This window comes from Heloderma suspectum, chromosome 7 (assembly GCF_057233095.1).
Source record: "Heloderma suspectum isolate Gila_16-S chromosome 7, 16-S_ref, whole genome shotgun sequence".
Taxonomy (NCBI): domain Eukaryota; kingdom Metazoa; phylum Chordata; class Lepidosauria; order Squamata; family Helodermatidae; genus Heloderma; species Heloderma suspectum.
Window position 1 is genome coordinate 17,586,072 of NC_139464.1, and position 17,048 is coordinate 17,603,119.

At 43.9% G+C, this 17,048-nt stretch overlaps 1 protein-coding gene across 2 annotated transcripts in view; it reads right to left on the bottom strand.

Moving 5' to 3' along the window:
* Positions 1–17,048, bottom strand: part of SLCO1C1 (solute carrier organic anion transporter family member 1C1) — a 36,237-nt gene extending 19,189 nt beyond the window's left edge. Inside the window, exons 1-8 of one of the 2 annotated variants that reach the window (XM_084809176.1) lie at positions 16,793–17,048; positions 15,270–15,409; positions 11,337–11,488; positions 6,699–6,840; positions 6,467–6,599; positions 5,281–5,402; positions 3,915–4,061; positions 1,100–1,198 (exon numbers count right to left, since the gene is read on the bottom strand). In XM_084809176.1, coding sequence (XP_084665302.1) covers positions 1,100–1,198; positions 3,915–4,061; positions 5,281–5,402; positions 6,467–6,599; positions 6,699–6,840; positions 11,337–11,465 — 772 coding nt within the window. In that variant the 5' untranslated portion in view covers positions 11,466–11,488; positions 15,270–15,409; positions 16,793–17,048. Of the gene's footprint in view, positions 1–1,099; positions 1,199–3,914; positions 4,062–5,280; positions 5,403–6,466; positions 6,600–6,698; positions 6,841–11,336; positions 11,489–15,269; positions 15,746–16,792 lie in introns of those variants that run through there. The other variant, XM_084809177.1, reaches the window with a different exon arrangement.

Genomic DNA, 17,048 nt, shown 5'->3' on the forward strand with positions numbered 1-17,048 from the left:
TAAGTGGGTATCCATTTTCTATGACTGGCCATGTTTTAAAGTTTTTTTTAAAAAAATAAATCTGTAATAGCAAGGATGGGCAATTTTGGAGGCTTCAGGGGCCAGTTTTCACACACACACACACACACACACACACACACACAGAGCCCACCAGTGAAATTGCCCCGCAAATCCTTGCTGTACCACTGAATTTCCACACATTTTGGCAGCATTGAAGCAAAATGAAAGGTTGTATGTCTACTTGAAAACAAGGCATAAGGTGAGCACACACTTTATTTTAAAGACAAATTGCACTCCCAGAAGGCCCCGAAGAGTCCAGGTTATATGAAGGATCGCCTCCTCCCATATGTGCCTGCCTGGACCTTAAGATCATCCTCAGTGGTGCATCTATGTGAGCCCCTGCCAAAGGAAGTGAGGCAGGTGGCTACTTGGAAGAGGGCCTTTTCTGCTGTGGCACCCCGGCTGTGGAATGAGCTCCCTAGTGAAGTTCGCCAGGCACCTATGTATTATTTCTTCCAGCACCAGGTGAAGACCTTTTTATTCTCCCAGGCATTTTAGCATGTTAGCATTCTAGTTTTTAGCTTACTAATCTTTTAGCTTTTGTGTTTTAAATCTGTATTTTAAATCTCTGCATTGCTGCTAGGTTTTTTTCTGCTTTTATTCTGGTTGTATTGTTAAATTGTGGTTTTAATGCTTTTATTTTTTATATTGTTTTATCCTGCACTTTTTGGTTTTAATTTTTGTGAACCGCCCAGAGAGCTTTGGCTATTGGGCGGTACAGAAATGAAATGAAAAATGAAATGAAAATAATTCACCATTAAAACAAGGTGCTCGGTCATGGCACGCCTCACTTTGAAGGGGAAATGCGTCTTTTTGCTGCTGCTGCTGCCACACTACCAAAATTTAGCAGTGTGGTGGCAGTACTTGGGTGGGGGGCAGAAAACAGGCCAGGGGGCTGCATGAGGCTCATGGCTGCATGTTGCCCATCCCTAATTTGTAGAAACCGTATTGCAGTGAGGAAGCCCTGTAGATATGAGTAATAAAATTCCCAGTTGCACGTTGAGATGCAAACAGATGTCGGAAGAATGTTTCAACTCACCCATGTCTACAAAGCCAATGTCTACATACAGATTGGCACATAAGGAGCCCAAGAGGAAGCCAAATATGGGGCCTATAATTGCAACTGTCTGCACACACCCTGTAAAAGAAAGCAGAAGGGCATGTTGGTTGCAGTAACAATTTGATCTTTTGAATGAGAATAAGCCAAAGGAAGAGGAGGAGGAGGAGGAAGAGAAGGAGGACAACTGGTTAAAAAGAAAAAAGTCCAGCGTCTTTATATGTTATGCTTACATTCTGTTCTCTTGAATCATAGAATCATAGAATAGTAGGGTTGGAATGGGCCTACAAGGCCATTGAGTCCAACCCCCTGCTCAGTGCCGGAATCCAAGTCAGAGCATCCCTGACAAATGGCTGTCCAGCCTCGTCTTGAAGGCCTCCAGTGTGGGAGAGCCCACCACCTCCCTAGGTCATTGGTTCCATTGTCGTATTGCTCTTACAGTCAGGAAGTTTTTCCTGATGTTCAGCCGGAATCTGGCTTCCTGTAACTTGAGCCCATGATTCCGTGTCCTGCACTCTGGGATGATCAAGAAGAGATCCTGGCCTTCTTCTCTGTGACAACCTTTCAAGTACTTGAAGAGTGCTATCATATCTCCCCTCAGTCTTCTCTTCTCAAGGCTAAACATGCCCAGTTCTTTCAGGCTCTCCTCATAGGGCTTTGTTTCCAGTCCCCTGATCATCTTTGTTGCCCTCCTCTGAACCCTCTCCATTTTGTCTGCATCCTTCTTAAAGTGTGGTGCCCAGAACTGGACACAGTACTCCAGATGAGGCTTAACCAGTGCTGAGTAGAGGGGAACTAGTACTTCCCGGGATTTGGAAGCTATGCTTCTATTAATGCAGCCCAAAATAGCATTTGCCTTTTTTGCAGCCACATCACATTGTTGGCTCATATTCAGCTTGTGATCGACAACAATTCCAAGATCCTTCTCACTTGTAGTTTGGTTGAGCCACGTATCGCCCATCTTGTAACTGTGCATTTGGTTTCTTTTTCCTAGGTGCAGAACTTGAACCTTGACTCAGGTTCAAATTGCCATTCACCTATGAAGCTCACCAGGTGATCTTGGGCCAGTCACCAACTCCATTCCTATCCTATCTCACAGGAACTTTGTGAGGATAAAATAGGGGTGGAGAAGACCATGAATGCCTTGAGCTCTTTGGAGTACTTCTTCAAATAGCACCTAGTTAAACTGTGGAATTCCATACCACAAGATGTAGTGATGGCCACCAAATTGGACAGCCCTTAAAATGGAATTAGACAAGTTCATGGGGCAGAAGGTTATCAATGGATGCCTATTATGATGGGTATATGCAGTATCAGAGGCAGTATACTGCAAATAAATAAAATAAATGCTATGTCCATGAACAGAGGCAACATGCCTCTGAATACCTAGGGATGTACGAACCCCTTACCTTGCTCTGCTCAAGGGCATCCGCGGTGGGGGGGAGGCGATCCGTCCCTCCCCCCGGAATCCTGCCTGGCCGGCTCCGCTCCACGGCAAGGCCGCAGAGCCGCCAGCTGGGGCCAGCTGCAGTTGGACTTCTGGCTGCTGCCAGGCTGCGGCCACAAATGGCGGCCGCTATGCCGGCTGCCATTTGCATCCCTGTCAAGCCGTAATAAGCTACGTAAGTATCTACGTAGCCTATCACGGCAAAAGGCAAGGACACAAATGGTGGCCGCTACACCATTTGCGTCCCTGCCTTTTGCCGTGATAGGCTACGTAGATACTTATGTAGCCTATCACGGCTTGGCAGGGACGCAAATGGCGGCCAGCATAGCGGCCGCCATTTGTGCCGCAGCCCGGCAGCGGCCAGAAGATGACCCAGAGCCACTGGAGCCGCTGCCGCCACCAGGTAGACTCTGGCCCAGGGGGATTCCATGGGGTGGCGGGGGGATTGCTCCGTTCTGCCACGGACTCCGAGGGGCCAGATTCTAATGAATCCAGCCTCACTGGAGTCCGTGGTGGAATTCTCCAACATCCCTATGTATACCAGTTGCTGGAGAACATGAGTGAGAGAGTTGCGCTTATATCCTGCTTGTGTGCTTCCCATAGCCATACGATTGGCCACTGTGGGTAACAACATGCTGGACTCAAGAAGCCTTTGGTCTGGTCTAGGGATGTCAGAGGTGACCATCCGGGAGATGCTGCTCCCTGAGCTTTCAGCAGCTCGGTCCCCCAGACTTCAGCTCGTTTCCCCACAAGCTGACCTGACTCAGTGCAGGTCGACGCAGGCCTGCTCATGGATTTTCCTGTTTGTTTTTTACTTCTTCTTTTTTTGCATAAGTAGAAATGTGGAGAAATTGTAGGCGCAATTTGTGCAATTTATGAAATTTGCACAAATAGCACCCCACAATTTGTATCAATTATGCAGCTGGTGACTGAAATATGCGTAAATTATGCAAATTGCACCCCACCATTTGCACACATTTCTTTTTATGTAATTTTTTTTTTAAAATGGAAAAAGTTCCCAAAAATGTGAGCTGCGTTGGGTGCTCACCGGGATTCCATCAAGCCCCCAAAGGGCCGGATTCCACAGCAACCCACATCCCTAGTCTGGTCCATTAGGGCTCATTATGCTCTAATAAAAAGTGAAGAACTAGTGTAGTGTGGTAAAGAGAATGTGTATGAGTGTGAGTGTGTGTATGTATATGTGTGTGTGTGAGAGAGAGAGAGAGAGAGAAAGAGAGATAAAGGGGGAGAGAGAGAGAGAAATGGGGCGAGAGAGAGAGAGAGAGAGAGAGAGAGAGGAGGAGGAGGAGAGAGAGAGAGAGTTTTCTTAATTTTTAAAGAAAAGACTACCAATGTAAAAAGCTGCACTCTCTTCGGTGGCATAGTCATCGATATACGCAATCCCCAAAGGCTGAATTGGTGTTTCCCCTATTCCACGCAGTAGATTACCGAGCAACACATAGATCCACATGGAAATTCCAGCTTCCTTTTCACACCCTGTATACACAAACCCAAGAAACTGCAGATTGTACTTGGACACCAGTCGCACACACAACCCCTCCCCTACCTTGCAAAACCCACCATTGCTTATTGCGACTTTGAACGTACACATACCTTTTCCCACTGAGTAACACAAGGGATAAGGAGCTGCTTAAACGATTCCTTGCTTTAATACGAGTTTCGTTCAGTTTATTGATATGCCACTTTTCAACAGTGGGTAGCATGCAATAAACATCCACTTATTATCAAATTATATCACATTTTAGGGGGGAAAACATGATTCATTACAACACAATTTGTTACAAAACGTTAGGGCTGTGCACCACTTCAGCCCAAGGCCCGAAGCCTGAGTCAAAGCGGGCTGCTTTGGGTCACTTCAAGCCCCTTCCAAGGTGAAGCGGAGGGGGCACAAAGCGACCTGGAGTGGGTCAGGGGCTCTCCAAAGTGCCTTGGTGAGCTTCGGAGCTTTGGCACCCCCGGCCCAGCCACACCGGCACCTCCAGGTCTTTGCCTGAGAGCTGCCCATCACCGTTGCCACCGCCACCAGCTGCTGAGGCCTGGACGCGCCCTGGCTCTTATGGTGGGCAGTCGCCATTTTTAAAATGGCAATTTCCTGGAACTTCCAGGGAGTTGCCATTTCAAAAATGGCGACTCCCCACCATAAGAGCCGGGGCGTGTCCGGGCCTCAGGAGCCAGCAGCGATGAAGGCGGTGGTGGAGGTGGTGGAGGCGGTGGCGACAGAGGAGGAGGAGGCAGTGGCGGTGACAGAGGAGAAGGCGGCAGCAAGGTAAGGAGCTGGAGGTTTGCGTGGGGGCGTCAGGGGGCCCCCAAAGCAGGATTCGGCCATCCGAATCCTGCTTTGGGTTCAGGGTGAAGTCAAGTCAGAGGCCCCCCCAAATTAGCCCAAGCCAAATCAGGCCCGCCTCCGAAGCCTCAAAGGAGCTTCCGAGTCAGATTGGCAAGTCCCTGCACAGCCCTACAAAACCTATCAAGTAATTGAAGTGAGACCAAATTGGCAATTCAATAAACAAAGCATAAATTCAAGAAGACAATGAAATAATCTAGAGTATCCTTCCCCAACCTGGCCCCCTCAAGATAGGTTGGACCACAACTCCCACCATCCCCAGCACTCTAGGAGACCAGAGCAGCCTGGCTTAAACATTGTATTTTCAGAGGATGTTACGATGTCATCATTTTAAGTACATACTATTCTTACCTGCATGGATTTTTGCCTGAGATCTTTCCAAGACCGAGATAGGTATTTGGTTTTGATCCTGCAGACATGGGGAGATGCTGACAGTTGAATTGGAGGAGGAAGAAAATATCTCATACCTATAGCTGTGTAAAAACCAACAGTTTTCTTACAAGAATCCCACCTATTAAAGTTTGGGGAAAAATACACTTTTAACTTATTTTAGAGTCCTTTTGATGTACGGCCTGATTCTCAAGATGCTGTACTAGGATACAAAGTCTTAAGAATGGACGGATGCTATCTTTGCTTTTGAGGGACACTGATCTAGAGCTAATAGCTGAAACAATGTTGTGTATGGTTAACACCAGGATGCTGGTCAAACTGACAGTGTCCAAGGTGGCACAAGCCCTAACGTAAATTAACAGACCTCTAGAAAACCACCAATCGCGTTAGCAGGTGAGATGGGATTCCCTGGAAAACCCATCACACTGCTAATGCTACTGGCATTGAGCTAGAGGTCCCTTACACTAGTGCAAAATTATTCACATTAGCACTCATGTGTCAGTTTGGATATTGCTCATGGAAATTATGCTCACGGAAATCATGCTCATGGAAATCAGTGGCCACATTGGAACGGCCACATTGGAACGGCCACATGGCCACATTCCACATTGGAACGGCCACATTCCACATTGGAATGGCCACATTGGCCACTGCTGATGGAAATCATGCTCATGGAAATCAGTGGCCACATTGGAATGAAACAGTCCTCTAGCCACAGGAACACGGGAAGCTGCCTTATACTTAGATCTTTTGTCCATCGAGCCCAGCATTGTCAACACTGACTGGCAGCAGCTCTGCCAGGCATTGAACCTGGGATCAAGTCCCTGATATATGCAGGAAATCAAAAGCTAGAGTATTCCCAGCAGATGGCTTTCCAAAGTTTACCTGAACACCTCCAGCCAGAGAGAACCCACCAACCTTCTAGGATGGTAATTGGTTCCATTGTCCAACTGCTCATACCACCAAGAATTCTCGCCTAATATTAAGTAACGGGGGGGGGGGGGCGTGTGCGCGCACGAGTGCGTTCATTAACAGTCAGATTTATAGCAGGCAATTCTAAAAGGTGCACGTATGATCTGTATGATAGACAATTGGAAATGCATACATTTGTTTCTGAAAGTTTAACTACAAATTACAGTGTACTCACTGCCCCATAAAGAACTGTGGCATGGCTATCAGAAATGTTCCAACTGACATGATTAGGCAACCGGCTCCAATTATCTTTGGCCTGTGAAGTTTGGCTCCAAAGTAGCTTACCAGAATTATTATTAAAAGGTTCCCTTTAAGAAACATAGAAAGAACAACTGAGAAGAACATCCACAAGAAAACCAGACAGTTGCAAAGTATATCTAGATAAAATTTTGATGAACATCACCTACCAATTTCAAAACTCCCATCTATTAGGCCAACGAGAGAAGAAGGGATATCGAACCTTCTTTCTATTTGAGTGATGGTACTTTTCAGATAACTTCCTGATAGAGCTTTTGCAAAGTAAACAAATGATAACGCACCAAGAAAAATCTGTAGAGGAAAATGGCGGTTCTTAAGAATATTGTGACAACCTGCGAGTAAGCCCCATTGAATTCAATGCAACTTACTTCTGAGTAGACATGCATGGGATTGTGTTGTAGGGCTGCAATCCTAGACACCCTTACTAGGAAGTAACTCTCACTGAACTCAATGGGATTTACTTCTGAGGAAACATGCATAGGATTGAACTTCGTATGTGCAGTCCAATGTACATTTACGTAGGAATAAATCCCATTGAACACAATGGGCCTTACTTTTGAGTAAACACGGCTACAATTGCACTGTAAGAATGTGGCGCTTCCTCTGATGGTTATGGGTAACACTGAAGCCAAGGTCAATCTTTAGTGTGACATATGGTTTGCCATTCCAGACTTTTATTTCTGACAACCACCCTCTTTCAAAGCTTATCTTAAACTGTAGGGTGCAATCACGTGCACGTTTAACAAAAAGTGAAACTGGCAATATAAGTCACTATTCAAGCATTATCAGAGCATCAGATTGGCAGATTTGTGCTGCTTGTAAATTCTTGACATTTACTTAATTCATTTAAAACAGAGCCAACTTGTTGTGAAGGCCAGTCCTATGCACCTTTACTCATAAATACCAGTTACTTGGCTAGGAGTGGAGAAATCTATCAATTCTGTCTTCTTGGGAGTTTCTCATTTAGTTTGGTTCACCCTGAACTTCTTTTTCCAATCTTAAGTTCATCCCAAACTTTGAGAATGGGGTGGGTTTTTTTGCCTACATGAAAATCCATAGGCATTTTTGCATGCATTTCTCCTAACATGCATTTTTGTATGTAGTTTTGCCTTATGCATATTTATTTGCAAGCAATTTTCCTAATATAATGCATTTTTGAACATTAGTTTCACCAATATACACATTTTTATGTGCCCTTTCCCCTAACATATGCATTTTTCTATGCATTTTTTATTGGATCCTTAACATACACATTTTTCTAACGGATTTTTAAAATTTGATTTTGATCCTTGCAAATATCAGAGAAGTGTGAATTTTAAAGGATAACTGAGTTTCGGTTCACGTATTGGCTCAAAACTGCAAAATTAGGTAAGTTTGCATTAAAATGTGAACCGAATGAAGTTCCCTTGTCTTTTCTCTTGCTGATGAAGGCTGACTAATTTGGTAAACACAAAGATGTCTAAGGGCGCAATCCTATGGACACTAGACAGCAGCTGGAGAGCCATAGGATTATTCAGTTTTCGGGAACCAACCTTGAAGCCCATGTTCTGAGGTCAAGTCCCAGAAAACCACCTCCCCTCCCCCTCCCCCCACCTCATAGGCAGCGTGGATCATCCTGGGCTTTGCGCTCAGAAAAGCAGTGCAGAGTGGGAGGAAAGGGGGCATTCCCAGGGGTGGGGACCTTGGAAGGGCTGGTATCATGCTTCCTATGCATTGTCTGGCTGGCCCCTCCCCACTCTGAAGAGCTGCAGCTCTGTAGCCAAAACTGGCCATCTAGCTGCAAATGCAGGGTGGCCGGAGCGTGGAGGCGAAGATCCCCTCTGTGTTCTGCCCACCCTGCATTGGATAGGCGGTCACCTCCGAGTTCGGAGGCGGATGCCTATCCCCATAGGATTGCTCCCTAAGTCATGGCTAGGCATTTAAATGTTGTCATTTTCCCCAGCACTGATATCTGAATGGGGCCTAGGGGTAAAGTCTTCTGGATATGGGAGCAGAGTCAGAAGGGAGGTGCAAGGTTAGAAACTCTATATCCAACTCAGAGAAACCTCCAAACCTGGGGAAATTGTTGGAACTTTAATATGATTGTCTGTCTATTTTTGGAGGCAATAAGCTGCTTCCTTAATGGCTCAGTAGCAACTGAAGGTTTATTCAATGAGGGAATCGGATTACTACTGAAGCAGGCAGAGGGGGGAACGATGGCATTTGTCTCATAATGCAAGTTTAATGAACACAGCTTGTTTTTAATTCTCCAAACAAGGGATGCAGTTAAGTGCCAGTGTGCCAGGAGACTTGGAGAAGATTCGATCTCCCCGTGTCATGTGTACTGTACTCTTGGAATTTGGGGAGTAATGGCTGCTGGGAAAATAAATTGACATCAGTGGGCGAGCTCAGCAGGGGGATTTTGCAGGATGAATCTGTCGCACCAAGAACAATGCAGGTCATTTGAGATGAAGGTGCTTTTTTGATACTTGGGTGCTATCAGGTCCTCCTTAGGGACGTCAGAAAAATCCACAATGGAATCAAATGAGTTTGGATTTTTATGAATCTAACCTGTGGATTCTGCAGTGGGCCGGCTTTTCCCTTATTGGGTGGATTCTGTGGACTCGACTCGCAGACTATTTTTCTAACTTTCCGAAATGTGCAAATTTCATCCTAGAAAAATGTGCAAAAATAAAAAAATCCAACCAAAAATTTCCATTTCCCCATAGGCTAAAGCATGAAAATGTACATTTGGAGGGGGGATTCATGCAGTGGGGTGGGGGGATTTGTGCAAATTCAGAATTTTAAAAAATCAAATTCCGTCAATGGTGTAATGGCTAGAATGTTGGACTGGGAGCCGGGAGATCCGGGTTCTAGTCCCCACTCAGCCATAGAAGCTCACGGGGTGACTTTGGGCCCAACACAGACTCTCAGCCCAAACTACCTCACAGGGCTGTTGAGAGGCTAAATTGGAGAGGAGGAGGAGGAGGAGAATGTACGCTGCTTTGGGTTCCTTAAAGAGGAAAAACGGCAGGATATAACTCACTCACTCACTCACTCATTCATTTATCACAATAAATGAGTGAGTGAGTGAGTGAGTGAGTGACAGAACAAAGGTGCCTGACAATCTGCAAAACACTGACAGAACAGATTTTACACACCCCATACATCCTTAGTCCTCATAACTTGTGGCTCACCAAGCTAAACACCAGCCACACGTGGGGGCCTCTCAAGAATCTCCACCCCACTTTTTCAATACCAGTCTAGGTTCTTTATCAAGTTTGTTCAGATTTATAGTGGGGTAGACCTAAATACCTCCTCCTTGAATTTTGTGGAGCCCATTTGGGCAACAGACGTGGGGCTCATTTCTCTACTTTTGGGGGGAATTGCTGTATGGTTCCTGTTAGGGACAGTCTACCTTTAGCAGTGGTGGTAGCTGCTTTTAAATGTATTCTTGGGGTGCAATCCTATGTTTGTTTAGACAGAAATAAGTCCTATAACTCACAGCATTCCTGGCTGGGAAATGCTGGGAGTTGTGGGGCTTATTTCTGTCTAAACATGTATAGGATTGCAGCCTTTAACATTTTAATGGAAGGATGCCATTCCCACACTTCAACCTATCCCACCCCACAATGCCCCAGAAAAATGCCGCATCTGGAGCATCACGGTGAAAGAAAATAGTGGCCAAGTTGCTGGGAAGGGAGTTCTGCTGTTGTCTCTGCTGCCTGTGATGGCAGCTAAAGGTGCAATCATATGCATGTTTAGATAGAAAAAAGCTATAGAACTTTCAGCATTCCTGACTGGGGAAAGCTGGGGGTTATAGGACTTTTTTCGGCCTAAATGTGCATAGGATTGTACACTAAGAAAAGTTTTTGAAAGACTTTTAAAAGCTGCTGCTACTGCTAAAGGTATGCCCATCCAACAACAGTAGTAAATTTTACACACACACCCCAGCCCGCAAATAAACAAAAAACTCCATTGTTGGGGGTGGGGGATTTGCTTTAAAGTTCTACGTTTGACCATTTTCATCCTATCTACATCTATCTACAGTTTAGAAGAGACAGAGAGAAAGAGATATCTTAAAATGTTTAGCTGGAATTAGCTAAAGCTGGTAATGCAACCTGGGGGAGGAACTCACCAAGTTGCTTTCTGGGAGATCTTCTCCTTGTAGAAGTGCCCTTTTGCCTCCAGTTTCACTCCACTTGTATCTTTGAAAATACTCTCTGGGACTTTCTCATACAAACTAAACCCAATAGCCCTCTCATCAGAAAACCTCACTGCTCAGAGTGTTGAGGAGCACATGACAATATCCTGCAGTGAACATCTCAGGTTTGGTGACTTCCAACAGTCATAGGCACATGCATATAGTCCCAGACAAATTTTGCAAAATGTCTGAATGCTCAGCAATGCACCAGTAAATGCTGACCAGTCTTCTAAATGTAGTTGTCAGCATACATCAGTCTATGGTTGAAAAGCAGGTAAAATATATATCTATTTGGGGACACTCAGGAAACTTGTCTGGGATTGTCAGCATTCATGTGTGAATGCTATCATTGACCACTCATTCATTCATTCATTCATTCGATTTGATTTGTACCCTGTCTTTCTACCAAGAAATGGCACTCAAAGTGGTTAATGATATTCAAATATTGGACATTCATTGTAACAGAGAGACAGAAGATGGGGTTGTTGGTTTGTTTTGTTTCAGGGGTGTGTGTGAAAAATTTCTGCTAATAAGAATGTGATCTAACATGACATTGGGCAGTTCTTCAGAAGGACCACTTTCACGCTTCCTACTTTTACTATACCTTCATTCCTCCACATAACATTCTTTTTTCTTTCGAAACGGAGGATTCTGATCTTGAAGAAGACCTGTCGATGGACAACACTGTGTTTTTCAAGAAGAGTTGAGTGTTTTCTTTGGATGAATTCTCCATGTTAATGTTCCTTTTCAAGCAATCTGGAAGATGTCAAAATAAATGGCACAGGACCAAGTTATCTGAAGAGGGACTTGTATCTATGTGAGCCTGCCTGGACATGGAGATCCTCTTCTGAGCTACTGTTCTTTGGCCCATAAGAGATATTAAACCATGGGATACCAGGGACAGAGCCTTCTTGGTGGTGGTCCTGCACTAGTGGAATTCCCTCCCAAGGAAATATGTATAGTCCTGTCATGGTTGGCTTTTAAGAGAGCTTGTAAGACATTCTAATTTTGATCCACATTTGATTATTGTGGTTTGATTACCTGTAGCTGCTCAGGTTAAGCAGATGTAGTGAGGATTTAATTTGGTGGTTTTATATAGTATTATATTTTGTTATGGAATTTCTTGTACACTGCCTTGTGGGGGCAACGTGCCCTGAAAGACAGCTAAAAGATCTTTTGTCAAAGATCCCCTGCACATCTGCAACAGAACCCCTGTGTGGGGTAGGGGATTTGGGGGCATGTTCCAGGGTGCCCACTTCACCTTTACACCTGAAAAGGCACATATGAGCATTTATAGGATTAAGAATGACCAGCCTCAGAGGAGACACCCCCACTGCATGAGTCACAGATCCAGAGCAGTGACTTACTCAGAGTGACTGTGGGCATCATCCCCAGAGGAAAGGCAATTTTGCTGCATCTCTGTCTTGGGAGTGACTTGTATTATCTAATCACACCAGAAACAGAGATGGAGGACAAAATTACCTGCCTCCAGCAAAGGAAGGAGTCAAAGGCATGAATCATGCAGAGACACAATAGACAGCTTCTTCGGGGGTAGATAGAAACCATAGCTCAGAGGCACCTGCTTTGCATGCACAAGGCCCCAGATTCAGTCCCTGGCATCTCTAATTAAAATGTTAAGGTAGCAGGCGATGGGAGAGACTGGGCTAGATGGACAAATCGTCTGACAAAAACACAGCCCTTCCTTTCTGTCCCCCTCAACAAAAATCCTGGTCCATACCCCTGGTCATCACTCACCTAGATGACTACAGTCTTCTTCTCTCTGGTCTTCTGCTGTCTCACCTTGTCCCCCTCTCATCTACCCATCATTCTGCTGCCCAAATCACTCACCTCTCTCTTACTTCTGATCACATGATGACACTCTTCCTTCAGTCCCTACACTGCCTTGCCTTCTTGCCTGCTTCTGGATCCAATACAATCTCCTTGTCCTTACCTTCAAAGACCTCCATGTCCTACACACACACACACACACACACACACACACACATCCTGGCCCATTTCTCTTGGAACTACTTCCCAGAATACTTCTCGTACAACATTTCCCTCCTCAAAACCCACAATCCCCATTAAGCACCAGGTTGGGGGAGTCTGCATTAAGCCTTTGGCACAACCCACTAGTTTCCATTTCCTACAGCAACTCAGCCTAAGTCAATAATGACACCTAAGGATGTGTAACTGAAGCAACTACACATTCCTCCCTCCCCTTCCCTCTCCTTTCTCAGTTGTTCCCCCTGTGATGAATTTTAGATTGTAAGCTCCTTGGGGCACAGATCTGTCTGCAACCACCTGGTCTAATGCAGCTTCCTTTGCTGGGTTCTTTGGGATTACAAAATCCTTTCATTATTTATTGTATTAATTTATCTCATCACAATAATGTGGTAATTACTGCTTTAAAACAATATTCAATGTGGTTTTGGAATGATCAGATGCATATCAGACTCAGGTTAATTCTCTTTCCAAGACATGGATTTGGTGTTTGTGACCCTGAAATCCTATTCACCAAGCATGGTCTCAGATGTTGGTTTGATACAGATGAATTTTAACACTCATGTGTTAGCACCTGCATCCATGACATTTTTGAATTGTTAGAGATGCGCCAGGTTCATGTCATTTTTCACTCTAAAGCAATATTGCCTTTAAAAGATGGAAATAGATGGCAAGTAGGGATGTATGAGAATTTCATTTCTGCTCACAAAACATGCAACCATGCCCTGTTGTAGCCTCAAGCACTAGCAAAAGCGTGAGCACGTGTCACCTGAAAACATGCGCAAATTGCCAGACATGTGCTTTCATTTGATTTGCGCAATTTTCCCAGTTGGATTTTGCTCAAATTTCCTAATTTGCGCAACTTTCTCACCGAAGACTGAAAGCCCCACTTTAGTCTATCGAGGAAAGTTGCGCAAATTTCACATTTGCTTGCCACTTGATTTGCAGTTTTCCTGTTTGCGCAGAGTGAGCAGCAATTACTAATGCAAACAGGAATCGGGTGTGACATGAGTGGCGAGACGACATTTAGAAAATCCTAGCAGTCTCAACTATCTATCGCTCATTCAGCCATCCCTATTGGCAAGACATGTCTGATGCTGAAACAGAGGCCCAATACATATACATTATTATTAAAATACATCCAGCAGCATGGGGGGTTGGGTGAAGCTGCTTAAATTACAAGAATGCCTGCCTGCCCTGTATACATTACTTCATTTCCACTGACACAGATCTTAATGTCTGGCCTTAAGGCTCATGTCACTATCTTTTTGAAGGAATGGGCATGATGTTGTTTTCATGTTAGTCCTGATTCATACATTCATAGATGTCTCCAGTAATGACACCAGTTCCCATGAAATCAGGTGTAACTTTGAGTGAAATGTGCATGTACAGTAATAGAAAACCTTTATTACAATTTCAGGAATACAAAATCCACGATGAATGCAACGTGCACATAGAAGTGAATGAGCGCTTATGAAGCTTTAAGACCATAAAATCCATAAGGCAAGGCAGATTATTTTTTTATTAAAAAATAATTGCTTGAAGTTTTTAACATGGAACTACAAGCAGAATCTATCCTGCAAATTAGTTTTGATTAAATCATGCATGCCCCATGGCATTAAATGAGAGTTGTTATTATATTTTGCTGGATTATGGGCAGCATCCAACTGTGTCATTCTGTTAGTGCAAATGATGCCATGCTAGCCGAAACTAGGTTGAAAACTATGTGGAAGAGGAGACTCCAACTAAAGTTACTTTTGCACAAGCATGGTTGTGCAAGCGTCCATGCATTATGTTTGCACAACTGCTTGTGCAAACAGTTGCACATAACTCTTGTGTAACCCATTGTGCAAGCTGTTGCACAGAACTCTTGTGCAACCCATTGTGCAAGTGATTGTGCATTATGCTTGCACAACCAGTTGGGCTATTGCTTGCACAAATATAATGGGCATGCACTTGTGCAATGGAAAGATTGCTAGCACTATTTGGATTTGTGGAATGACACCGTTGTTTACTGCCCTATGTGCCCAGCTCCTATGGGCTGGTGCAGAATGCACTTGCCATCTAATGAGAAGCAGCTTCTTCAAGGGCAGAGCACTTCTGAACATTCACAGAGTACACTGTTCTGAAGAGTTCCATCTTTTTAAAAAAGCAGTAACAACAACAACAAGGTGCTATCAGTGTGCATGGCACTTTAATGTAAGCAAGAGCTTTCACATTCCTCTAGGTGCTTTTTCCACAGCCAATAAGTTAGTCCAAAGAAGGTAACCCTTTATTTGTTCCATCTCCCTCGTTCTTAACCACCAAAGGGAACACAACTTTCCTCTAACATACCCTTCATTTCTTTGTAAGCACTGATATTATACAAAAAGTTGGAAATCATTTTTTAAAATATATATTCTTCCATCGCCTGAAATATTATTTGCAAGTAATGAAAGAAGAAGAAGAAGAAAGAACTGAGTTCTGACAGATCCACAAATAAGGATGCCAACTTTAGAGAAGGGAGAAAAAGAAAATGAGGAACCAATGTTACCTTGGCAGTAGCAACCTTCAGTTCTTCGTAGTTACTTTCCTGTGGGTGACCTCAGAAACAAATATGAATGTTCTTCTTCTCTCCTAGCCTCTAGGTGGAAGAAGCCTGAGAGAAACCCGAGTCTGAGGTAGATCTTATATCTGGAGGTAGAAAGAGGAGACAAGAAAATAGAAGGGGTGGAGAGACTAGTCCTTTGTTTTGCCAGTATGATTGGTAACTTTTTGTTGTTGTTCCTGCTCACCCCTCCACCTTCAAGGTTGGTCTTTTCCCTCCCCCACTACAAATTCCAGGATGCACAAAAGACATGAGCAAAACCGAAGCTGAAATATTTCGCAGCAGAAACAGTTAAATGTTCTTGAGATCTTTCTTTACAACATGCAGCACGTTTGACAGAATGCACGTGATAAAGCTTTTTCTCTTTCTTTCTGTCTCTCTTTCCCCCTTTTAAAGCCCTGATCTTCTTAATTGCTGGTTCCCAGGAAATAAAAGACATCATGGGGGGGGGGGGACCTGCCAACCAAAGGAGAGGGCGGGTGTAATGGAGAAACTTTCCTTTGCCTACTCAGAAATGCTTCTGCAAAGCCAGCTCTCCAACACCCCCACCCTCAAAAAAAAGATTATTACTCCTTACTAGGTCCATAATATTTTCAACAAAGCTTTTATAATATTTTCAACAAAAGCAATTTCCAACTTTTTAAAAAAGGAAAAGTAGGTGCTTCCATATTAGTATTTTTCTCCAGCACTGACACCATTCACTCACTCAAATGATGTTTTTCTAGAGGTGCTTCCAGACAAGGCCTTTATTGTGCAATCCTCCTGCCTCATTCATGGAATTTCACAGGGGGTCTGGATGTTGTTGCCTTCAATTTGTAACCCTCCTGTGTTTTCCCACCACTTCTTTCATCTTTTTCCTTTCCGCTAAAAAAAATCTGTCCAGGAGGTAAGGACAGAATAGCTGCACAATGGCTTTTGATTGCTAACACTAGGAGTACTCCATCTGGAAGCAGAACCCTGTTGTTGTTCTTTCTTCCCCGTGTGTGTGTGTGTGTTTAACTGTTGTGTGGTTATAGACATTTTTGGAGCTTCCATGGCAGCATTAGTAAGGAATTTTTGAGCTTGCCTAAATTCTCCTAAAATCACTTCAACGTTCATTTTGACTAACTCTTATTTTTGTTTTCAGCTCATTCTACTGAGAAGAGTATGATGAGAAAGAAAATTTTCAAGCAGGAAAAGGGTGCATTCCTGTGCATATTTTTCAAGAGCACATACTTTCCTCCCATTGACCAAAGCGTGAAACTGCATATTTTTAGGAAAATGCACATTTCAGATTGCATTGTTTGTTTGTTTGTTTGTTTAAAAAAAATGCATTTTAAAAATATGCTTTTTTCAAACACAATCACAAATTTGGGAATTTACAAACATTTCTTGAAAAAAAGCACTCCTGCTCATGTTCATATTTAGGATTGGGAACGGGACATTTTTGCATGATTTGCAAACAAAAACAAAATTCTTCTAATTCCTACCTGTAGTGCAGTCCTTTCAAGTTTGGACATGGTAGCGTTGTATCACCTGGTTTGGAACTATGGATAGATGATGGTGCATTCTTACCTTGCTCTATTTGGCACCGGTAAGAGTGTGTTACGATGCCTCTTTGCATGATCCATTCCACCGTTACTCACTTAAGCAGCAGCATGGTTGATGGAAGCTTTTGTTGGGTGTGATCCTTCTACACATGCATGCACACGCACCCCCCCCCCGGGAAAATCCAGTCTACACACC